Source organism: Chlamydotis macqueenii, chromosome 6 (genome assembly GCF_036417535.1).
Source record: "Chlamydotis macqueenii isolate bChlMac1 chromosome 6, bChlMac1.mat, whole genome shotgun sequence".
NCBI classification, from domain to species: domain Eukaryota; kingdom Metazoa; phylum Chordata; class Aves; order Otidiformes; family Otididae; genus Chlamydotis; species Chlamydotis macqueenii.
Window position 1 is genome coordinate 37476808 of NC_141561.1, and position 22259 is coordinate 37499066.

A 22259-nucleotide genomic window follows, 5' to 3' on the forward strand; every position below is an offset into this window, starting at 1 on the left:
ACATACATAATTATTGATCCAGCCCAGTCTGGTGAGGCCTGTGTTTTAAAATTTAGACTGGGAGGAGGAATATAAGGGAGAGATTGAGTTAAAGTTTGGACATGGAGGTGTGGGGATACTGAATCTAAAAAAGAAATTGCTACAGGTCCTCTGTGGAGGCTGTAATGGTAAATGGCCATACAGTTGTTGTGGATACGGTGACCTTGTACTAGCCTGGTGGAGAATGCTGCCTGGGAGATGATGGACCTCTACATGAGTCACTCATCTCCTTCTCAAAAATGCAAGGAAAGAAAATGTTTCACTTCCTAGCATCAGCAGTCTGGCTGTAGACCTAACCTTATAGGTGTTTGTCAAGGGTGTGAAGTGCAAAAAAGATCTTTCATGTATGAAGATTGCATAGCTTAGCTGGATCTTCTTCATTTTCTTGCCTTTATGTGCGTGATCCTGTAGAAACCCTATGCAGTATGGAAGACCCAAGCAGTCATATATCTTCTAAGTATTCCTGTCAAACCTCATGCAGAGGTGTTTTTCTCATTTAATCCCAGTGAAACAGTTCCAGAGGAGACACTGAGGAGAGCCAAACAGATCGGGTTCTCAGACAAACAGATTGGGAAGTGCCTGGGGCTGACTGAAGTCCAGTGCCGTCAGCTGAGACAGAGGAAGAATATCGTGCCCTGGGTGAAACAGGTACGTGAGAAACATTGCTGTTCATGGTGGGAGCTTCCAAGAGTGCAAGGAGCAGGAGATGTCCATGTCCTTAGAAACAGCTGAGGTAAACAAAGTGGAACCCCTGGCTCTGTTAACATCCATGGCAGCTTTGACAGAGGAGAACAGATTTCATAATGTAGCTGTTACTTCTGCACTGCAGGCATCAATATAATGACATGAACATCCCCAAAGAGAGACTCAGAATATTCTTGTTCATATTCTGTGTGGCCAAGTGGGAAATGCAGCTATCTGGCTTCAGGAAAAGGCTGAGAATGCTCGCCCACCATGGTGTGACCATGAAATATGTCTTTCATAATAATATGTCTTTTCTCTTGGTAGTATCTTTTTACACTTTATTTGAAGTGTGCTATTGTTATGGGTTCATTTGCTATTCCTTGTGATAGCACGAGCGTAATGAGCTCATCTAGTATTCATGGCAGCATCACGAGTGCTTTGCTAGGTGTTCTGCTGCTGCATTTAAGGTAAGTTGGTATTAAACTGCCACCAGCTGGTTTTTTTTGTCCTTTAAGGGGGAAAAAAGCCCCAACCCGAACTACTGAATGTTTCTGAAAGAGCCCATCTGTATCCTCAGGCCCCATTCCAGGTACCAAATCTCCTTCTGTTCCCCAGCTGCTGTTTTCCTTCTGTGTTCTCACCTGGCCCACAGAAACATGCCTGATCCTGCACGGCATTCTTTCAGCTGTGTATGGCACTGCAGTGCTGGATTGATTTGTGTGCCAAAGTACCCTTAATAAGGTCATTCTACTTACGCCTGCGTTTGTGGCTTCGAAGCGTATGATTCTTCCTGAGCCATGAAGTACAAGTTGCAGTATTAGCAACGGTAATGAGCAGCAGACACTTACATAGTGCTGGTGACGTAAGGTCACATTCTTCATTATTCACAAGGATTTGGACAGCCAGTGGGGATTCAAGAAAATACTTGAAGACTGGACAGATTTTTAAATGGTATAGCATGTAAAAATTCATGTCAGGATTGTTTTAATATTGTTCTCTGTTCAGTATTCTGTGGAGAAATGTTTCAGCTGTTCGTTCAGGGAACTTCAGCAGTTGCTGGTGACCTAGATGGACTAGTTACCATGTAGAACATGCAGTCAGTAGTTGACAGAAATAGTTTGTGAACAACTTGGTAGGCAAATTATTCTTCTGGGCTCTCTGGTGACTAATTACATAAGAAATTGTTGAGAACTACATATAAAGGGTGGTTGAAAAATCATTCTTGCTTTGTGTACCATTTAATTATCAAACCACGAGTTATACGGTAGCATGAGCATATAGTACTTGCACTGCTGGCTGCTACTCAGCGTGATCTCAAAGTGATATTGTCTGCGTGTTTGTATTCAGTGTGGGACTAAGATGGGGTCAAGAGTATAATGTGAAGATCCCAGACAGCACAGCTGAAGAGGACAGGAGACCTGCAGGAATGGAGATCTGTGTAATTAATGCTGCCAAACTAGCTAGAGGATGAGAGCCTTTGCAAGAAGGGATGGATGGGGCAATTCCTGGGCTGTGAAGGTGTTTTACCAAAGAGGCATGGAGCTAAAACTGCAGCTTGGAAAGTGATGGTAGACTCTCCTGTTGACTGTACTGTAAGGTCTGGGGGAAAAGGCCAAGCATATGCTGGGTTGCCAGCATGTGGCAGTTCAGATCACCTCCTTTCCCAGAGATGGTGGGACAATAATAGGACAGAAATAGGAGTAGAAAAGGAAAGAGGAAGAAGAAAAACCCCAGAACACCTGCATGTAAGAAAGATCTTGCACTGGCCAAGTCACAATCCCTCTTCTTTTTCCCCTTACAGATTGACACACTGGCAGCAGAATACCCGGCGGTAACTAATTACCTCTACATCACGTACAACGGGCAGGTAGGCGCATTCCGAAACAACAGTCTCATTGCTGTCTAGTTTGATCTCTTTCCCCTATGCTGTGTTATTTCTGTAGATCCTTGCAGATGTCTCAGTCTCTGTAGCAATTATTTTGGATGGTGTTACATATAATCCCCTTACAGCAGGCCTGGAATTTTCACTGGCTCAAATATTGATCCAGTGCATTTAGTGTTAATGCCCCAATGTTGTTGTGATCCTGTCCTGTATCACATGTACTTGCATCCTCTGTGCACAGGTCAGGTGCTGGCAATGCAGAACTCATCTCATCCCAGCATTTGTTTGTATGTGAAACTTAACAGCTCCTTTGGCTGCTTGAATAGCCAAATCAGAGGTGCTGTGTCTCCTTTGGTCTGAGGGCAGTACCACTAATTCCAGTAGAGTTGCATTTGATTTCCACTGCAGTAAACGAGATCAGACTTGAGCCCTGAAGGATCAGACTGTTGGATATGGGCTGAGCACCAGAAACTGTTTATTCTGAAAAGCATGGGTTTAGGTGCTGTGGAGTACAGATCCTAATCACTTTTCTCCTTCCTTTCTCAGGAACATGATGTAAAATTTGATGACTGTGGAGTGATGGTGTTGGGTTGTGGACCATATCACATAGGTAAATCTTTCTTACAACTCCTCTGTTCTCCTTGCACCCTGGAGCCTTCTATGGATATTCTTGTGGTTCATTTGTTCCTCTTCTCATACGATGACAAAACCCTCCAGAGTACAGTGCACAGGACATCAATTCCTAACACAGGGTTTGCCTTTTACGCTTACTTGGAGACTTCATTTCACACCCTGGAAAAAACAGGAGAATTTTATTACTTTTCACTTGTCCCTTAGTTGTGATTTCCACAAAGTTTCAGGGAATTTTTTTAATCTTAATTTTTGCACATGTTAAGGTCTTGAGAACCTGATACCTTGTAGAGAAGTTTGTTGCTCCCACACCTATGTTATATGTTTACTGCCAGCTCATGACTATGTAGTTAAATACTATGCATTTTAGTAGTGTAAATATAGGTGACTATGAAAATATTTTGATCTCTTTGCCTGCTTTTGTGTAAGTAACTCTCTGTATGCTGTTTTTTCAGCCCACTCAGATAATTATGCAGCATAAGAGTTTCCTCATGGATATGAGTATTGGGTAGACAGACTTCTGAATTCTGTATATGATGACTTTCACTTTTTTCTTTTCATGCATCTTTCCGAATAACTTGCAATTACTGACAAGAAAAAATTACTTGTTATTCAGAAATATTTTTGCTTTGCATCTCACAAGTCATGGTGATGGTTTTTGAAAGCTGAAATTTAAAACTGCATCCATTTGTTTTGCTTGGATGGGCAGGTCACGTGCTACACTCCTGTTGCTGTTTGTAGGATGTGTCTTTTTGAACTCATCTTCTGGTATGAATGTTGAGATGAGTGGGTCTGTCTACTCCATGATTATGCTTATTTTTTGTGAACGCTTCTGCCAGTCAACATGCGCTGTAGCATGGTTACAAACTATGAACGTAAAAAGAACGGCAATGTTGTTTAATAATTTGATCAGATGTCTGTGAGTACATTTTGCACTGTTCACATAAAACTCCTAATTGCTTAGATTAGCCATGATCTTTGTCTTATCTGTTCTGTAGTTTTGATTAAATCAAGACAATCTTTGGAAGAGGTTGCAACTAAATAAAAGCTGCTAAAGGAAACAATCAGTTGCACCTTGAAAAGATTTTTTTTTTTCTAGGTGCAATATCTAAGTTGATTTTTTTTTTCTTTTGTTGTCCTTTGAAGGCAGGTAAGAAGTGTGCTTTTCCTGTGTGCTTTTACAATTGTAATCATAATTCAGTGGGATCAACTTAGCATTCCCTGTGGAACGAGCCTGGTCTCCAGCGTTGACTGAAGCCTGCAGTGTTTCCCAAGTCCTACAGCGTGCCCAAGACCAAGCACCAAGTCCTGGTGCCCACCCGAGCACCAAGTGACTCCCTATGTGCCCCCTTCCTTTTAGAGGTGGCCACAGTGCTTACTCAGGGTTCAGGACTGCCATAGCATGGCCTTTAAACCACAATAAAAGGATCACAGAGTGGCTCTGTAGGTGGTGTTCTACAGATTTGCCTTATCTAGAGTCGGCACACAAGAAGGTCAAACCCACTGAGATGTAATGTTTCTGTTGTTAAGTTAGCCATACTCTGCTCTTCCAGAAGGTAAAAAAAAAAACCACTTCAGTCTTCTATTTTTTAAACCACATCTGTACAAATGCTTCATATTTCCTGAAGTAAATAGCGCTGTCTTATAATAGTGGGCCCTCAATTTGGTCACCTCTAAGCTTCTGCCTCTTACGTTTATCTCACAGCACATTGGTTGGGAGGCAGTCACTGGATGGGCAGCAAGAGCAAACGTGAGTGTTCATAAGTGCAGGATGACAGATGTGTTGTAGAGGCCTGTCACTCCTGAGCAGCTGAGCCAACTTACCAGTTGTGCTTGAAAGCTCATGTTTGTGGATGATTAGTTTCCGTGGAAGGACAATTAGATTTCTTGGTCTGAGCTGACAGGAGGCAGTAGTGGCATTTTTTTTTTCTTTTTCTTTTTTAAGCTTGAGTGCTGAGAACGTCTGTTTATGTTTTCTTCTCTGTATCCTTCCTTTCGTTTCCCACTTTTCTGTCTCCTGGCAGGCAGCAGTGTGGAGTTTGACTGGTGTGCTGTGTCTAGTATCCGCACACTGCGTCAGCTTGGCAACAAGACTGTCGTCGTGAATTGCAACCCAGAGACAGTGAGCACAGATTTTGATGAGTGTGACAGACTGTACTTTGAGGAGCTGTCATTGGAAAGGATCCTGGACATCTACCAATATGAGGTAAAGAAAAGCAGAAGCACAATAAAAAGCCATGAAGCAAACCAAACTTTTCAAAATTCATGTCACTAGCTTGCTTTGGAGGAGCAGCTGGGGGTGAGGGGGGAGAGCTTGCTAGCAAAAGCTGTTTGGTTTGGATCCCGATGTTGCATTTTACACATCGTTGATGTTCCTAGCAGACTGCTCAATAATGAATGCCAAATAAATATTAAATTATTTTGCAAGATGCCATATTGTGCAATATTTACAAGCAGATTTAATTTGCTGCACAGTCATTTATCGCACAAATTGTTCTGCCCTTGCGGTGCTGAGCTTTAACACTTAAGCATATCCTTGACTTTAAGCACAAGAACTCCCCCTGAGGCAGCAGACCAAGTTATGTGCATAACGCCAACGCATGCTTGAGAACTTGCAGTCTTGGCCTTGCGATGCAGTGGCAGTGTGGTGGACGTGGCCCAGCAGGCAGGCAGGCAGATCAGGAAGGGGCATGGGAATTGCCATCAAACCAAAACATGTTCCAGCTCCTGCTCCACACATTGCACTTGTCTGTTAGGAGTTTTCAAGTGGTCAGACGTGCTGATACTAAGAGATGGAGAAGAGACCCACAGAGATTTGCTAATGGGAGGATATGTAATGTAAACAGTTGGTCCCAATATGGAAAATGTTCATTTCTAACTGGTAACACACTCATCTTGGATTTGTGGCTGAGGCTTTCAAAGGTGCTTAGAGGAACTTCATCTCCCTTCAAATTCAGTGTGAGCTGGCCGTGTAACTTGCTGAAGCAATTTTGCAGAACTCAGGTCATGTTAAACTTAGGATTTTTCTTGGCTCTTTTTCCCAGTATATGATGATTTGAGCTCATCTCCTTTGTGAATGAGTGCAAGTTTCTAAAATGATTTTATAACCTGGCTACGTTTTGATCATTCCCAGATTTGGAACCAAGCAAAAGTGCATCAAAACTTAAGTCCAGATCTCTAGGCTCTGTTCTTAAACCATTTACAAAATACTGTCTTAGGACCATTTTTAGATTGCATGTTCCTACTTTCTTATTTGTACATGTCATTTTACCTCTTCTTTAAATTTTCATAAAAACAGAGACTGTTACTGGAAAGCACAGATTTAGGACAGGCCAAAAGACTCTGGTGGCTCTCTGGAGTCTTAAATGCTGATTTTTGAATGCTTTAGAATTTTCCATGAGGTTCAGCTCCGTAAGCATTGATCTCTTGTTTGCTTAAGTAAAACTGAACTTCTGAACTTGGAGCGTGGAGGAAACTGGTGTGACAGACTGTCAGACAAATAACACTGATGAAACACAGCATCTAATTACTGCAGGATCAAAGAGAAGGTAGAGATAGGTGGTGAGGGAGCAACTACTCATTTAAATGCAGTGCCAGTAATTAGCAAGTTGGGTAAGAAAAAATTGTGAAAAGAATAACGCATACATAGTGAAACTTGCATTATCCTGCTTGTCACAGCGGGGCTTGGTGAGTTTGATGGGAGGCATTGCAAATCTAAAGGTCTAATAGCAGCATCCTGTGGTACTCAGAGCTGAAGGGGAAGGATGCTGTGTTGGCAATTTCCCCGGATCAGCCAGCTATGCTCATCTGCTGAACTATGCTCATGTTTCTGGGTGTGTTTTTAGCCTGTCCTGCTTGTGAAGTAAACCAAAAAGTGATCGTGAGAGGAGAGAGGGCAGGGAGGAGGCAGCAGGAGCTGAGGTGGTGGGAATAAAAAGGGGGAGAAGAGCGATGCTGGGAGTTTGCAGAGGATTCTGCTACTCTGACTTGGTATGAGAACAACCAATTTGGTGTTTGCTCTGGAGGTGGTAAAGCCATCAGGTCTGAGCCTAAACATATGCAGTTAGGATTGTACTGTCTAATAAATCCTGAGATGAATGATAAATGCTCAGCTGCTTTAGAATACTTTTGTTAAGTAGTGACAAATGGAATGGTATCATTATGCCTAATTTGCAAGTAGGGAAACTGAGTCTCAGGAGTAGAGAGACTGCACAGAGTCATGCAAAAGGACATAGGCAGACCTGGGGACAGACTGCAGACCTCCAGCAGAGTGTAGTCTAAAATGTATTATTTACTGTATGTCTTTTTTGTAAATAAGTGAGCCAAATGCTAATATCCAGTTAACAGAATACTTCAGCAGGCATATTCAGTTAGAAGACAGTCCCTAAGGAAACAATCAAGCTACAAATTCAGGATCTGATTCTGAGATCCCTCGCCAGTCCTGCACATAACTATCTCTCCCGGCTTCATACACAAAGCATGAATAGTACTGCAATTTCAGAGCAATCTTTTAAACTCTCCTGCTCATTCACCTCCTTAGGGTCCCAATGTACAGTGAACAATGGCAAATACTCTGAAAAGGCCTGGAACATTGGCAAACCAGAGGTAAAACCATCAGCAAACAGTGGACACAACCCTTTGCTCTCACTAGGGAACATAGATCAACTCCCTAAATGTTGTAAGGATCAGCAGTGAACCTTGGACAACTCTGAAGCTGAAATGAACAGATGCACTGACTCGTCCCAGTTTTTCAGATTAGACAAATTGGGCTACACTGAGGAGCAAGGTTACCAACGAGACTGAGGGGGCTGGAACCTGCCTACCAAGAGCTGCTCACAGCTTCCCACAGTCCAGTCCCAGGGACGTACTCAGCTGTCCCTCCTTTCTCTGCCTCCTGTCCCCTTTTACCTCTCCCTCTCCAGCTGACATTCACAGCTGCTCTGACTCACCAGAGACTGAGCTTTGCACGACAGAGCCATGCTTGGAGGGAAGTTTAATTTACTGAGGATGTGCAAAGTTAGGTGGTAGTCTATGAGGACAATAATTTTAAAAAAAAAAATTCCTTCCTTCAGATTTATTGGCTTTTTGTTTCCAGAGATGTTGTTCCCTTTTTATTTTAATATCTCTCTGCTTGAGGGCCTCTTCTGATTCTTTTTCAGTTTCAAGGATCGTTCTGAAACAATTCATAAAACTAAAGGAGGCTCTTAGGTACAATTTTAATGGTCTAATTTGTTTTCAAACTCAGGGAAAAAGAAAACCCAACTCTATTACTAATGGCATAAAAGCAAGGTAGTAAAAAAAAAAAAAAAGAGTGATTTTTGTTACAAAGGGGAAAATAATTCTCTCTACGGTTCTTTCACTAGATTATGTATAGTGTATTTTTAAAAGATATCTAATGGCAAGGATGTTATTAATTTTCTTTATAATTAAAATATGGCTGATGACAACGTGATATGCAGAGGAGTCTGCTTCTATCTGCTCACATTTCTCGGTGGAGCAGTCCTGTTCCCTAGCAGGGGAGTGGGCTTTGGGAAATAACAGCAGAATTTTAAAGGAAGAAGTAAGCAGCAAGAAGTAAGGGTCTCAATTTATGGTTCTTTTTGAGTAAAAATGAGTACATGATTCTTTGCTATATGCTTGAATAAGCTAGCCCGTCTGTCTCCCTGGGGCTGGAGTCCCTAATGCCATCCCAACTTTGATGCAGGCAATATTTGGATTTTAGAGGCTCAGTGACTAGAATTGTTCTAAAGGAAGGAATAAGTGGCAGCCAAAGAGAAGCTGTTAGCCAGGACATTCACCTTTCAAATATGTTGAGAATCGATTAAGATGTTAGTTGACCTTGGCAGCAAATCTAAGTTGATGTGGTATCAAACAGCAACCATTCCAAGCTGCACGGAGGAGTTTGCTTTGCTCACTGTCTGCTTCTTGTCCATGTGGGATGATAAGGGATCTGGGGACTAGAGATAAGTATGTATTTTGGATGGGTCTGGAAGCAGTAGGGAACAGACTTTTCTTCTGAGTTGGAGGTAGGGAGCTCCGATGTCATGAGACAACCCCAGGTAGCACAAAATTGCCTCTGTCCTTGCTCCACCCTCTGCTAATAAGGCATTTTTCACTCCCTGTCCTAAGCTCTTTCAGGTAGTGGCTGTTGGCCAGCAGCAGCATGTCATCCCATAAGAGACTGCATGGTGAAAAGGGAAAAAATTCTTCAGCACTGTCTATTAGCAGCAAATAATAATCTTGTAGACCTTAGGATAATAAATGCTGCTTAAATGCCAGACTTTTTTAGTGTCTTTTTGTTATGTAGGAAATTAACCACATTAAAGTTGAGCTAGGTTTCTACTGGCATTTATCATCTGTTTTTTCTTAGTCTTTTCTAGTCCATTCTGCTCCCAGCTTACAAATCTGCCACTCTAAATCCCTTTGAATCCCTCATTAAGGCATTCCTCTTCCAGGAAGGCCAGCGGGGCTAACCTTCTTCAGGAAAAACACACTTGTTAATTAAAAGAACATTGATACTCTAGAAGACAGAGCCACACCATGGATCACTTGATTTATGTTTCTCGTTTGTTAGAGCTGGATAAAACCGTGTAAAACACATTTGGTTCAGAAAAGCCGTTCACTACAGCTGTACTGTGGGCCTGATTCTCCTTTGGGCAAAGTTTCACAGCTTTAATTGGGAAGTAAAGTGCCCGTTATTTAATTACCCTCAATTATTACACAATCTAAATGTAATTCATGCTCTCATAATTGTTGTAGGTACTCTAAGGCCTTTTTTTTTTTTTTTTTTTTTACTATTGAAAATTTTCACACCAGTCTAGATTGTACTTGGGAGCATTAGGGGTTCTATGTTAAAAAAAAAAAAAAGAAAAAAAAAGCACTTATTTGCACCTGAACAAGGATGTGTGTTTGTAAGTGAGCTCACCTGTCTCATTTATTATTTACTATTTCCTCAGTTTAAATGTTGTGGTCACTCAGTGACGAACATGAAATGTGCCATCATGGCTGGAGGATGCCATGCCACTTGTCCTGCCTTACCCGCTTCTGGAATTGAAGTGCTTGCAAATAACCTGCGTAGAATGAGCATATATGACAGTTTGGCTGAAATACTTGTTACTACTGAATGCACTGCCAAAAATGAGGAGCTAGTCAGGAATAATGAGGATGAATTAAAATAAAGGGCTAAGTGTATCCGGAGTAATTCACCACCACAGCCTGTCTAATGGATTAGGCTCTGCTGAACTGGACTCTGCTTTGCACAGGCCAGCAAGGGGTCAGCGGTGAGCACTCCTTAAAAGGCTGGCATCTGGGGCTAGGAAAGGACAACAACCAAAAAAAAGAATTCCAGTTGTTTCCCATTGTCTCTCTGCTGGGGGTTACTGCCTTGCAACTCCATAGTAAAAGAGTTTGCATGGATGTTGGCTACTCTGGAGGTCTCTGACTGTGAGCACGGGAGAGGCTGTTTTCTCAGAGAAAAAAGAAAGGGGACATAAATAATCTTGTTTGTTCATGCTGCTGCGTCCAAAGGTTGCAGCAGGGAGGTGGGAGCAGGCTCAGTTGAAGTGATGGTGCTTATGTCCACGTCTGTAGGAGAACACAGGAGGGAGACTGTCAGTGCGTAGTTGTTTAGAGCGTATTCCAGTTGATAGAGTGTAGTCCAGTTGTTAGAGCAAAGTCTCAGTCATGGTCTCAGACTTTACTGCAAGCTAGGCAGAGAGACAGCCTGCCCACCCCCCCCCATTTTTACTGTTTCCATGCTTTTATACCCATAGTTCCTCTAACCACCACCAAGTGTTCCTTATTGTCTTCCCACCACCAGCTGTCCTCAATTTTGCTTCTCTTAGAAAGTCCCTTATTTTTCAATTCCAGGGCTTCTGATATTCATTGCCCCTAACAGGAGATCTGAGCCCACCAACTGGAGTTTTGAGTTTCCTTGTTGGGTGTGAGGTTTTCACAGTGCAGTGCCCTTCCTCTGCAAAGCAAGGGAGCGTGTGTCAGCTCAGTGCTTATCCTCACTGGGAAGGCAGAAGCACCTAAACATGACGTGAAAACAAGGTAACAGTCTGTGGTTCTAGTAGAAGTTAAAATCTTGGCTTGATGTCAAAAGACGTGGACATTTCAGATTTCCTTGGTTTCCTGGGGAATGTGACCTCAGGTTACTGCTATCTGGTGAGTGACATCGAGTAGGATATTACTGGTTTAGAGAGGCTACACGCTCTGAATCACACTTTGCAGCCTGGCTGCCTCTGGATCAGCACAATTCTCATCTGCCTTTGCTCATAGCAACCTGAAAAGTGATGTAATCTAAATATTGGATTCCTTGTTGTAACAGTTCTTAATGTTAAGCTAACTTGGACATAACTGTGCTCCTTTATCTCTGTCAACAGGGATGCAGTGGTTGCATCATTTCTGTAGGTGGGCAGATTCCCAATAACTTGGCAGTGCCACTGCACCAGAGTGGAGTGAAGATCCTTGGCACAAATCCTTTGCAGATTGACCAGGCTGAAGATCGCTCCATATTCTCAGCTGTTCTGGATGAGCTGCAAGTGGCCCAGGCTCCCTGGAAGGCAGTCAGCACCCTGGTAGGTTGGGACATGCATCTGGGAAATGAGGAAGCGGCTGGGGGTTGTTATGAGCATCTGCTCAGGAGGGACTGACTTACTGATACCTTTCAAGATTCCAAAGGCATTTGACAGTTTTTTACTGCTGATGTTGAAGAACTTTTTGATCCCTGTAAAGTGATGCTATAGCATCACTGGGAGTGGGATGGAAACTGGAAGGGAAGTGTCTTCAAATCACCTTTACATAACATGGGGCATATCCCCAGCAAAAGTTAGCACTTAGTGATTGTTCACAGCGTGTTTTTCCTCCCTTTCTTTAGAGAGATGCAACTGAATTTGCAAACTCTGTGAGTTACCCGTGTTTGCTGAGGCCTTCTTATGTGCTGAGGTAAGGCTCAACCATCAGAGCTCATCAAGTTGGGGATATGAACTACAAAAGCCTCCTTGAGATGAGGGAGAGTAATTTCAGGGGATGTGTGGAAAACACTACGCTAGGTGCATGCGGCATAAAGCTGCCCCTCTTAACAGGTGGGACAACTGCTCAGACCAATAAAGGAAGTCAATGGATCCATGGATCAATTATGTCCATCAGACAGAGATCAAAGATAGAATGTCGTAATCATGTCTGTTTAGCTGCATTACCTTTTGAGGTGTATCTCAAGGCCAAAAACATGAACCATATGTGATATTCCTTAAGGTTCTGGAGACTACCTGTACAACTAAGCCAAAAGATTGTTTGTCACCAGGAGAAACAGAAGGGAACATGCTGAGGCCATTTATGGGGGTTGGCATCTGTTTTCAGAAAATGACAGTGCATCTTTTTGAGTTCAGCTTCTTATTTGCTAAGCTTCTCTGCTTACAGGCATGTTTTATGTCCCTATGCTGTGGCAGCTGCTTCTCTTTAAATAGATATTGTACAGAGCCACATATTTCTAACAGCTAGACTTTTTGAAGAAGTTACACCAGCACATACACACAGTGAACTCACACGTTCTGAATGATCACTCTTCTCTGCAAGGAGTTTCTTCATAGCTGGATAACTAGGCACAGGGAGGCAGTTTGCTGGGCAGAATTTACAAGTGAAAATAAAAATGAGACAGGATCCTTTTCATATGAAAAAGAGACACATATCAAAATGAAAAGGCACAATATTCATTTTCAGGGGAGAAAAAAAAAATCTTTTTATTTAAAAAGAAGAAAAGGAGAAGGATTTCTTGTATGTTAAACCCTCCAGGAAATAGCCTTTAGAAGAGACTGCTGAATGTGACTTTTCTATCCAGTTTCTGAAGCTTGTAGCGGGGTTGCAAAGCAAAGTTAAAAGCCAGCACTTGTATCAAGAGGATAAGTTAGAAACTGCTCCTGATGTCATTCTCCAGATTTTTAGGGAACACTTCTTTTAGTCCGTTGTTTTCATCCATACTAAATTCAATATTGGCCCTTTCCATGTAAGGATTGGCTAAAGGGTGTTTGGACAGGTTAGAGGGACTTCAGGGAGAAAGGTGAAACTGCAGAATGTCAAACCCGAGGAAACAGAAAGTGAGAAGCCCTAGCGCAGCACACTGTCTGACCTCTATTTGCAGAACAGCAGCAGGTCCACAGCTAGACGTCTTCATCCTTTGAACCGATACAACCCTCGATATTTGCCAGTAGCCTTGGAAAACTGAATGCATTTCCCCACAAGTTATGTACTGTGGGTACCAGCTGGCATCCTCAGTGGTGTTACTGACATAGGTCCATGGATTTAATTGAACTCTGTTGATTTACGTCAGCTGAAGTGGTAGTCTGGTAAGTATAATCACCTAGCTACTTGTGTCTATTTATCTTACTCAGAGGTAGTTGGCAACCCTGTGCTGTGGTGTCTAGCACTCTCGTATCTTCCTTGAAGTCACGAGGGAAGCTGACCCGTTTTCTCTTCTTTGGTGTTCTCACAGTGGATCTGCAATGAATGTAGTATTCACTGAAGAGGAAATGAGGAAATTCTTAGCAGAAGCCACCAGAGTCTCTCAGGTACCAGTCTTCATGCTGCTACTGCTTTTTCCTTTTGTGTTGCTGTATTTGATTCACCTTTACTGTGTTTGCCATCTCTTTGTTTCTGTATTGTGTCTTACTCACTCTTTCCCTTCCTTGTTTGGGGAGGAGCCAGGGAAATTGGAGTTTGGCCCCCCAGTTTGCTCCCTAACAGACAGACCATGGAGCCTGTGCAAGCATCCTTACTGATACCACTGGGATGCCTCCATGGAGCAGGGATGGCAGTTAGCTGTTGTACCCAGGTATCCGTTTCTGACCAGTTAATTACGTAAATAGATGTAGGCTGGTGGGCTAGGACCTTCCTATCCCATCCAAGCTTGCGAGCAGGAGATTGTGCCAACCAGCATAGAACTGATAGCATCTTCCACTCAGTTTCTGAACTGTTTTGCCTGGCTTCTTTGAACAACTTAAAACTTCATCCTGGCATCTTCTCTCTCACCAATGACTTTTTTTTTTTTAACCCTTTTAAGTGCAGGAACATTTGCAAGATTTTGCTATGATACTTAACTCTCCAAATCATGTACTGAATTCCATTTTCCTGTAATACAAAAGCAGGACTGCTGCTTGCTTACTGTTAATCCACTGAGATTGTTGATCTGCAGAGTATGTAATGCAGAAGATGAATGCTCTGGTTGCCATTTTAAATGTTTTTCAAAAGCTGATTTGGGGATTTTTTTCAAGTGTCTTGTTTCTAGCAAAGGGAAGGATTTGGTCTAGTATGTTGAAATTTAGAAAAGAAAAATTGGAGCCATTTCCCAAAGACATTAATGCTTCAGAACATAATAACTCAAAGTCTGAATTTCTTCTATGCCTTCATAGAGAGCACAGAATTCAAAGTCCATCTTTCAACAGTCTCCATGTTTGGCCTTGCTTTTTGGTCTGTTTTCTTCAGAGGATTTTTTCCCCCTTTTTTTTTTAATGGACGCTGTTCAGAATTGTAGCACCATAAACACTACTGTCACAGGAATCTTGGAGTTAAAAATAAGTAAGTCAAAGAGGAACTCTCTGAAAAAACAACTGGCCATGGAAGCCAGATAGATTACTGCTTACTTAGGGGATTTCTTAGGTGGTTGAAGCTTGAACAAGAACAAAACCATGTGGGTTTTAAGTGTATGAGGCAAGACCTCCCAGAAGCAGACCAGGCAGCAGCATTAATCCCCGTTCAGTGGGACAGATCGCTTTCTCATGCCACTGGATGGCTTTATGATGGTAGTGGATCCCTTATAGGAGGCTGAAGCTCAGGAAAGTGACCCAGTGACCCTTGGTCAGCTTAATTTGTCACAGATTGATTGACTTGCATTGGGCAATGTCGTTCTTTATTGCTGAGAGGTCTCATCTCTGGTAGAGGAGACCTTGCTGGGAGTTGAGTTGGTAGGGTCTTGGCAATAAGTGATGTATTCCTAGGGGAAAGAGTGAATGTTCCCTTGGGATCCTTATGATGTCCAGTTCTGCCACACAAACAAGGCGCTGAGACTTGCTGCAGACATGATCAGTTGCACACCGTGAGTCTTTGGGTGATCTGGCCCTGACCATGCAGAGATCACGCTAGATTTACAGGCTAAATTTTTGCTAGCGTAGTCAGACTGCGAAGGGAAGATTTCTTTCTTCATCCAGTATTTTGTATTGACAAAAGCTATAGTACAGTTGAAGCAAAGCTAGCAAAAAGCAAGCTAGAATGAAAGCACTGTATTCTGCTTCTAAATTAGGGAGCTTTTTTAGTCCTGTCGAGGCTTTGTGGCCTGTGGGTGGTTCCGCAGAAGCTAGCAATATTAGTTGTGAGCATACAACTGAACATGAGCATCTTTGTGGGACATGGGCTTCATTTTTCTGATTACAAAGCCTTATGTAGCTCTGCTCCATCCAACGAAGCATCCCCAGACAAAGCGTCTAACCAGTGTTGTTCTGTTGTTTTAACTACTGTGCTCATACGATGTTGTGTCATTATGGCATTTATGTTGTCAATAATGTTCAAAACTTGTAGTGCGCAGACAGATTGGAGTAAACAAGGTTGTATGCCCATAAAAAATCTTCTGCTGAAAACTGCAGCAAGACAGAAAGCTACAGGACACAAGCCGCTAAATTTATGAAACAATGTAGGCTGTGGCATTGTCCTTGCCTGTGAATTTACCCTTGCACTGATAAATGTAAGGAATTGTGTCTTGTAACTTTTGGAGTTGCTTTATATTTTTTCAAGAGGAGCCTTTTGAGCATGCAGAGACTGTCATTTATTCCATTTTATTCTCTAATAAATAACAGACGGTTAATAGTGGATGGGACAGGTAAAATGTTGAGACATAAAGCTGGCCAGGAAGAATGCGGATTAGATTTTTAACCATCTATTGGAGCAGGTGGCTGGAAGGAGATAGCATTAGAGGAGAGTGGGAAGTGTGTGCTAGCATCCCAGAGACACACAGGAGGAAGAGGAAGGAAAACGATGTATACCAAGGAACCTATTGAGAGTGAAGGACAGGTTGTTCCTGGCCACCTATAATTAGTGGGAATTTTTCCCTGGGAGACTTAGGAAGCCAGGCAGAGAAACGAGAAAGGAATGGATCAGTTGCCTAAAATGTATGACTCTCTAAAATAGCAAACAGCCACTATACAAAGTCATTAAGTATGCTAAGAATCAATTCCTTTGTGAAGCAGTATGTCCAGCCAGGCAGCTGGGAGGCTCAGAGGGAGGAAGAACTGAAGATCTTGGAAATAAGGACCATCTTTGGGAGACAGGATCCAAAGTCACTGGATCCACGCACATGTCCCACAGTTTGCAATGATCTCACTTAAAAGCTCTTTGTGGTTTTGTCCCAAATGTCCCTGTCGTGGTGATATTATGGAGGACTCAAACTAATGCATCAGTGGCTTTGGGGAAATCATACCAAGTTTCTCCCCCATGATTTCTTTGCAAAGTTCACTCATCTGTGGAAATAAGGATATTAACAGATTGGTCTTGTGGGATTCTGCTTCCAAAGGTTTTCCAGTGATGAATAGCGGAGCACTTGGAGGGCCCCAAATACTCTTGAATAAAAACCTTTTTCTTTTATCTTGTCTTGTTGACAGGATCACCCTGTGGTACTCACTAAATTTATTGAAGATGCCCGTGAGGTGGAAATGGATGCTGTAGCCAAGGCAGGAAGAGTAAGAACTTTGCTTTTCTTTAACATTAAACTTGTTTTTCAGGATCGGAGATTTGCAAAAAATGTGTGGTTTGAATGATTTCCTGTACAGCCATGGGTTCATGCTGAGAGTAGTAGAGAAAAAGGAAAACATTAATTCATCTTAGGTTCAAAAACATTGTGCTTGAAAAGCTCAACCTAACTTATTGATAACATCTAAATAGTTATTTTTTTAAACATTGCTTAACCATGTGATTGAATCCTTTAGAATATAATTTTTACTGGATTCGCAAATCACTGGCTTCACACATCACTTTCATCAGAATTGTATCAGCATGTGTTATGATATTACCACAGTTGTTTTATTACTACAAATTCACCTTGCATTTCATTACTAATCAAAGACAGTTCTCACATAAAAAATGGCAAACTTCTCATTTAACAGAAATATTCTCTTTTCAATCTTCATTCTTAACCAGCAGACAGGATCACTTTTTCAGTATTGAGGTAGCATGCCTTGATGCAATTCATTCAGTTTAAATTCTTAGGCCTGAATTTCCTCTTTTTGCTTTTCTCCATGGTTAAAACACCACAAAAGAGTGGGGAAAAAAATTATATACAAGTGATGTCATTCCCCAAAAGAAACAAGTATGGACTAACAGCTTTTTTGTGTTTGTGGCAAGCAGAGCTCAGAGAGCTGGTTTAAAGCCTAATTAGATTTTACCTTCTAGAGGGAGGAAGGAATCCTTAGGATCTCCAGACTGTGGCAGGTTTTATCATGTTCACAGTTAGCTTATCCGCAGAATGAAAGACACTAACTTGAATCCCCTTCTTCATATACCTGTGTCTGCTTCAGGCCTATTCTCCCCAAAATATTGTGAAATTCCTCTTTCCCCTCACCCCGCTGTCTGTATCCTCTTTTGGATACAGCTCTGTTCAGGAGCCTCTGCTGGGCATAGAGGTGGGGGAGAGTTCAGGAGGTGACTAACTGCTCTCTTGGCACTGGATGCAGGTTATTTCACACGCTATTTCGGAGCATGTGGAGGATGCAGGTGTTCACTCTGGAGACGCCACCCTTGTGTTACCCACACAGACCATTAGCCAGGGAGCCTTGGAGAAGGTAGGTGTTACACTAGCACTGAAAACAGAAAAGAAAAGAAGATAAATCAAGTCTCCGATGATTTTTTTAAAGGCCAGTATGATACGTGCAAATGTAGGATGTCTGTGTGCCCCGTGTGATTGGCTGTGCTGTACATAGGATCATCTGAGCTGTATCCCATTAAGTTAAGCAGCAGATGTACATGCTTTCAGATCCACTGGAATTTTTTGTTTCATTGATTTAGGACCAGCTTCCATAGCAGTAGAGGATTGTTTAATCCATATGTATGCCACAGTTCACTTTCCACTGCCTGTTTTCCCACAAACCTTAAACAATTAGATCAGGGGTATGACTATCTGGCTGCCTACTTTTCCAGAAAGGATATCAGGATGAATGAACCTCACCTAATCTTGACTTCTTCCTCTTTCAAGAATAAACCTAGTGATACAGAGTTAGTTGTCAAAATGCATTTTTCTAAATGAAATGTGCCGTCCCCTGTGGTGTCATCCTGTTAAGGGTTTGCTTGGAAGCTAGCAACAGCTGTAATGCAGTGGTGTGCGCTCCAACTCTGTTTTCAAGAATGTCCAAGGCCTTGTTTCTGAAAATAGTCATTTCCTGGAGCACAGCTATTCAAACACTTGTACTGAAATGGCATGTGAGTTCTTGACAACCTAGAAAATAAAATGGTAGTGTTTTCTCACAGTTTGTTCGAGTATTTCTGCTGAGGCACCTCCCACTGATCTGTGATGGGACAGGCATGTTGGTGAAAGACTTTTTTGGACACTTGTAAAACGGAGTAGTTAATCTCAAGTGACAAAACATCATTATTCATTATTTCACCAAGAAAGGTACAAAGGCTCCAGTGTGCAGTGTAGGAACCGCTACAGGCATGGCAGGCTTTTGTTCTCTCCCTTTCTCCATCTTTCCCCTGCTTTCTCACACACATGAAGCTGATTTTTACTTCTGCCCTGAAATGGTGCTTTGGGCTCTAGGTTACCAGGCTTCTGGCATACCATGTACGCTTCTGAAACATAATGTTACTGTCAAAATGAGAGTATAGAGAAAAAATATGCTAGGGCAGGGAGATGTGACATTTAAAGGAATCCACGTGTGAGGTGATTTATTGCTGTGAAGCTGTCTATTTTGTGGGATTTATTTATGTATTATACGCACACAGAGTATTTATTTATTTATTTATTTTTATAGGTAAAAGCTGCTACAAAAAAGATTGCAAATGCCTTTGCCATCTCTGGTCCATTCAACATTCAGTTCTTGGTGCGAGGCAACGATGTCCTGGTAAGAGCTTTTATGACTGTTGGAGGAAGTCAGGCTCTGCTCTGGATAGTTAGGTGTGTGGTGGTTGTGGTACCTGTCATGGAAACTGTGGCAGCAGCAGCTGTAGGTTTCTCAGCTGCCGTGTCTGATGATGTGTGGCTTGTCTGTGCCACCCATACCTCACACAGCTCTCTGTATGAGAGAGAATCCTCCTTTGCTTACACAGTGCAGCCACTGAGGATGAAGTAAGCCTGGATGCTTTCTCTGTGAGCAGTAGCCTTGCTTTGCTGTGGGCTTTTGTCCTTCCCAAAATTACCAGTTTTTAAAATGATGGACGGCACTGGGACCTGCACCTCCTCTTGTGAACTGAATATCATTGCTTTTAGGTCTCTGATATCCTCTCTCATCTTCAGCTATTTAGATGATTAAAATAAGCATTCCAAGTCACTGGAAAGAAAGCAGGACAATGTAAGTGTTTAAGTCTTTCATATAAGCCATTAAGATGGTTATCTAAATAGCGCAGGTCCTAGTAGCTATCAGTAGCAGAAGTACAGCAGATGTCTGACCCTTTGTTGGTAACGGTTGGCTTTCTGTTGCTAATGGAAGAAGGTCAGAGAAATGTGAGCAGAGTATGACTGAGGAAACAGTGAACAGAAAGAAAACCTGACATGGTATAGAAGAGATGTGTTATTGGTGAAAGATCCTGTTTGAGCCATTAGTTGAGAAAAATGTACTTACCTTTCTTCACTTTTCTTCTTCTTCACACATAGTTATTCAGAAACTCCACAGAGAGACAGAATGGGGTTGTTCCTTCCTTGCTTTCCCTCAGCTCTTTTCTGTTCTGTCTTAACTTACCTATTCCTGTCCCCCTTCACTCCCCCTTCATTCTCACAGCAATTCTTCTTTTGCTATTGATCTCCACAGCATGCTTCTGTCCTGGATTTGTTCGGGGCGGGGGGGGGGGGGCGGGCTACGGTGGCAGCTTCTGTAAGAAGCTGCTGGAAGTTGTTTCCTCTTTGTCCAGTGTCTGTCTAGGGCAGACCCGCTGCTGGCCAAGGCCGAGCCATGGTAGCAGAATGTTCCGTGATAATGCCTTTGCAATAAGGTATTTAAGAAGGGGAAAAACAAGGAAAAAAAAAAAGAACAAGAAGAAGATGTGAAGAAGCTGAGAGGGGGCAGAGAGAGGGAGGCGCGAGCCCTGTGGGCCTTGCAGGCCTCACCCTCTGGCCTCCCGCCGGGTGGTGACTGGGCCCAACTCGGCCCAGCCCGGCTCCAAGAAGTGGAGAGGAGAGGAGATGTGAAGAGAACCTGAGAGGCGTCTGCCAGCCTGTTGTGAAGAATTTATTGTGAGGGGAATGGCTGCAGATGCCAAGGTCAGTGAAGAAGGAGGGGGAAGAGAAAAGTCACTGCGGGCCAAGATTCCCCTGCAGCCCATGGTGCAGCCCATGGTGAGGCTGGCTGTGCCCCTGCAGCCCATGGAGGCCCACGGAGGAGCAGAGATCCCCCTGCAGCCCGGGGAGCCCACGGAGGAGCAGAGATCCCCCTGCTCCCCCGGGAGGACCCCACACCAGGGGAGGTGGAGGCCTGAAGGAGGCTGTGGCCCGTGGAGGGCCCGCTGGGGCAGCCGTTCCAGAGGGACTGCACCCGTGGAAGAGATGACCCACGCCGGAGCAGTTTCACAAAGGACTGTGGCCCGAGGAGGACCCCACGCTGGAGCAGGGGAAGAATGCAAGGAGTTCTTCTCCAGAGGAAGAAAACAACATGTGATAGACTGACCGTAATCCTCATTCCCTCTTCCCCTCTGTGCTGCTTGGGGGCGGGCAGCACGAGAAGGAGGTAGAAATAATTGACATTAGTTTAAGCCCGAGAAGAGGGAGGGGTGGGGGAAGTTGTCTTGTTCTTTTTCTCATTATCCTGCTTTGGTTTTAATGATAAACAAATAGGTTTTCCCAAGTCGAGTCTGTTTTGCCTGTAACGGTAACTTTAAGGATCTCTCCTTGTTCTTATCTCAAACCTTGAGCGTTTTTTCTTATATTATCTCTCCCTATTCCCTTGGAGGGTGGGGGGAGTGAGAGAGAGACTGTGTAGTGTGGTCCCAAGCAAGGCTAAACTATGACAACTTCTCAGCAGGACGCAGAACTTTTGTTTCTTGCTTGGGTAACTGAATGACCTCCACATGTAGATGAGGAAGGTCAATAAGGATAGCCCAGTCATTCATGAAGTGCCATTGCCATGCAAAAAAAACCCAAGGTGGGCTTCTAAAGGTTGTACGTAATTTGTGGGCACAAGTTTCCATGCCTCTTGCACATTAATTTAGGGTACAGTACAACATGTTTTCTGAAGTTCTAATTTTCAGGCAGTAGAGATGAAACTCATTTGCAGGACATAAAACTCCTTGTATCTCAAGCTGGCCACTACCCATCCCTCAACACTCTTTGTAATATTGAACACAATTTCTGTGCCTCTTATTTGACAGTCTGAATAGCATCTCTGGCAAAAGGAGTAAGGACTGATTTCCAGAAACATGAATCAATCTATTTCTTCACCACACAGTGCCTGACCCTGGTTTCTCTTCTTTTTAATCTCATCAGGTCATAGAGTGCAACTTGCGGGCTTCCCGCTCCTTCCCTTTTGTATCGAAGACTCTGGGTGTGGACTTCATTGATGTGGCCACAAAAGTGATGATTGGAAAAGAGGTTAATGAGTCATCCCTCCCCACGCTGGAGCATCCCATTATTCCCTCCAAATACGTTGGGATTAAGGTATGGTTTCCAAAAGAACACCAAAAAACCTCACAATAGAGCCAGTACCTACCGCATTAATAGGCAATTAGTGCTTTAATGCTCAGAGAGAACAATTTACTCACTGGCCAAAGGCCAAAATGCCCTTTTGCAGTTTCTGTTAAGATAACGAGAGTTGGGAATTTTAGAGAAAAAATGAAAGGAAAA

The 22259-nt window shown here is 42.9% G+C and overlaps 1 protein-coding gene across 2 annotated transcripts in view; it reads left to right on the plus strand.

The window, feature by feature from the left end:
* The window catches only part of CPS1 (carbamoyl-phosphate synthase 1), a 92227-nt gene that overhangs the window by 55029 nt on the left and 14939 nt on the right, over positions 1-22259 (plus strand). Inside the window, exons 22-32 of one of the 2 annotated variants that reach the window (XM_086751014.1) lie at positions 546-687; positions 2525-2590; positions 3152-3215; positions 5260-5441; positions 11623-11817; positions 12117-12184; positions 13728-13803; positions 16882-16959; positions 17950-18057; positions 19243-19332; positions 21903-22073. In XM_086751014.1, the coding sequence (XP_086607140.1) occupies positions 546-687; positions 2525-2590; positions 3152-3215; positions 5260-5441; positions 11623-11817; positions 12117-12184; positions 13728-13803; positions 16882-16959; positions 17950-18057; positions 19243-19332; positions 21903-22073 (1240 nt within the window). Of the gene's footprint in view, positions 1-522; positions 688-2524; positions 2591-3151; positions 3216-5259; positions 5442-11622; positions 11818-12116; positions 12185-13727; positions 13804-16881; positions 16960-17949; positions 18058-19242; positions 19333-21902; positions 22074-22259 lie in introns of both variants that reach the window. The other variant, XM_086751013.1, reaches the window with a different exon arrangement.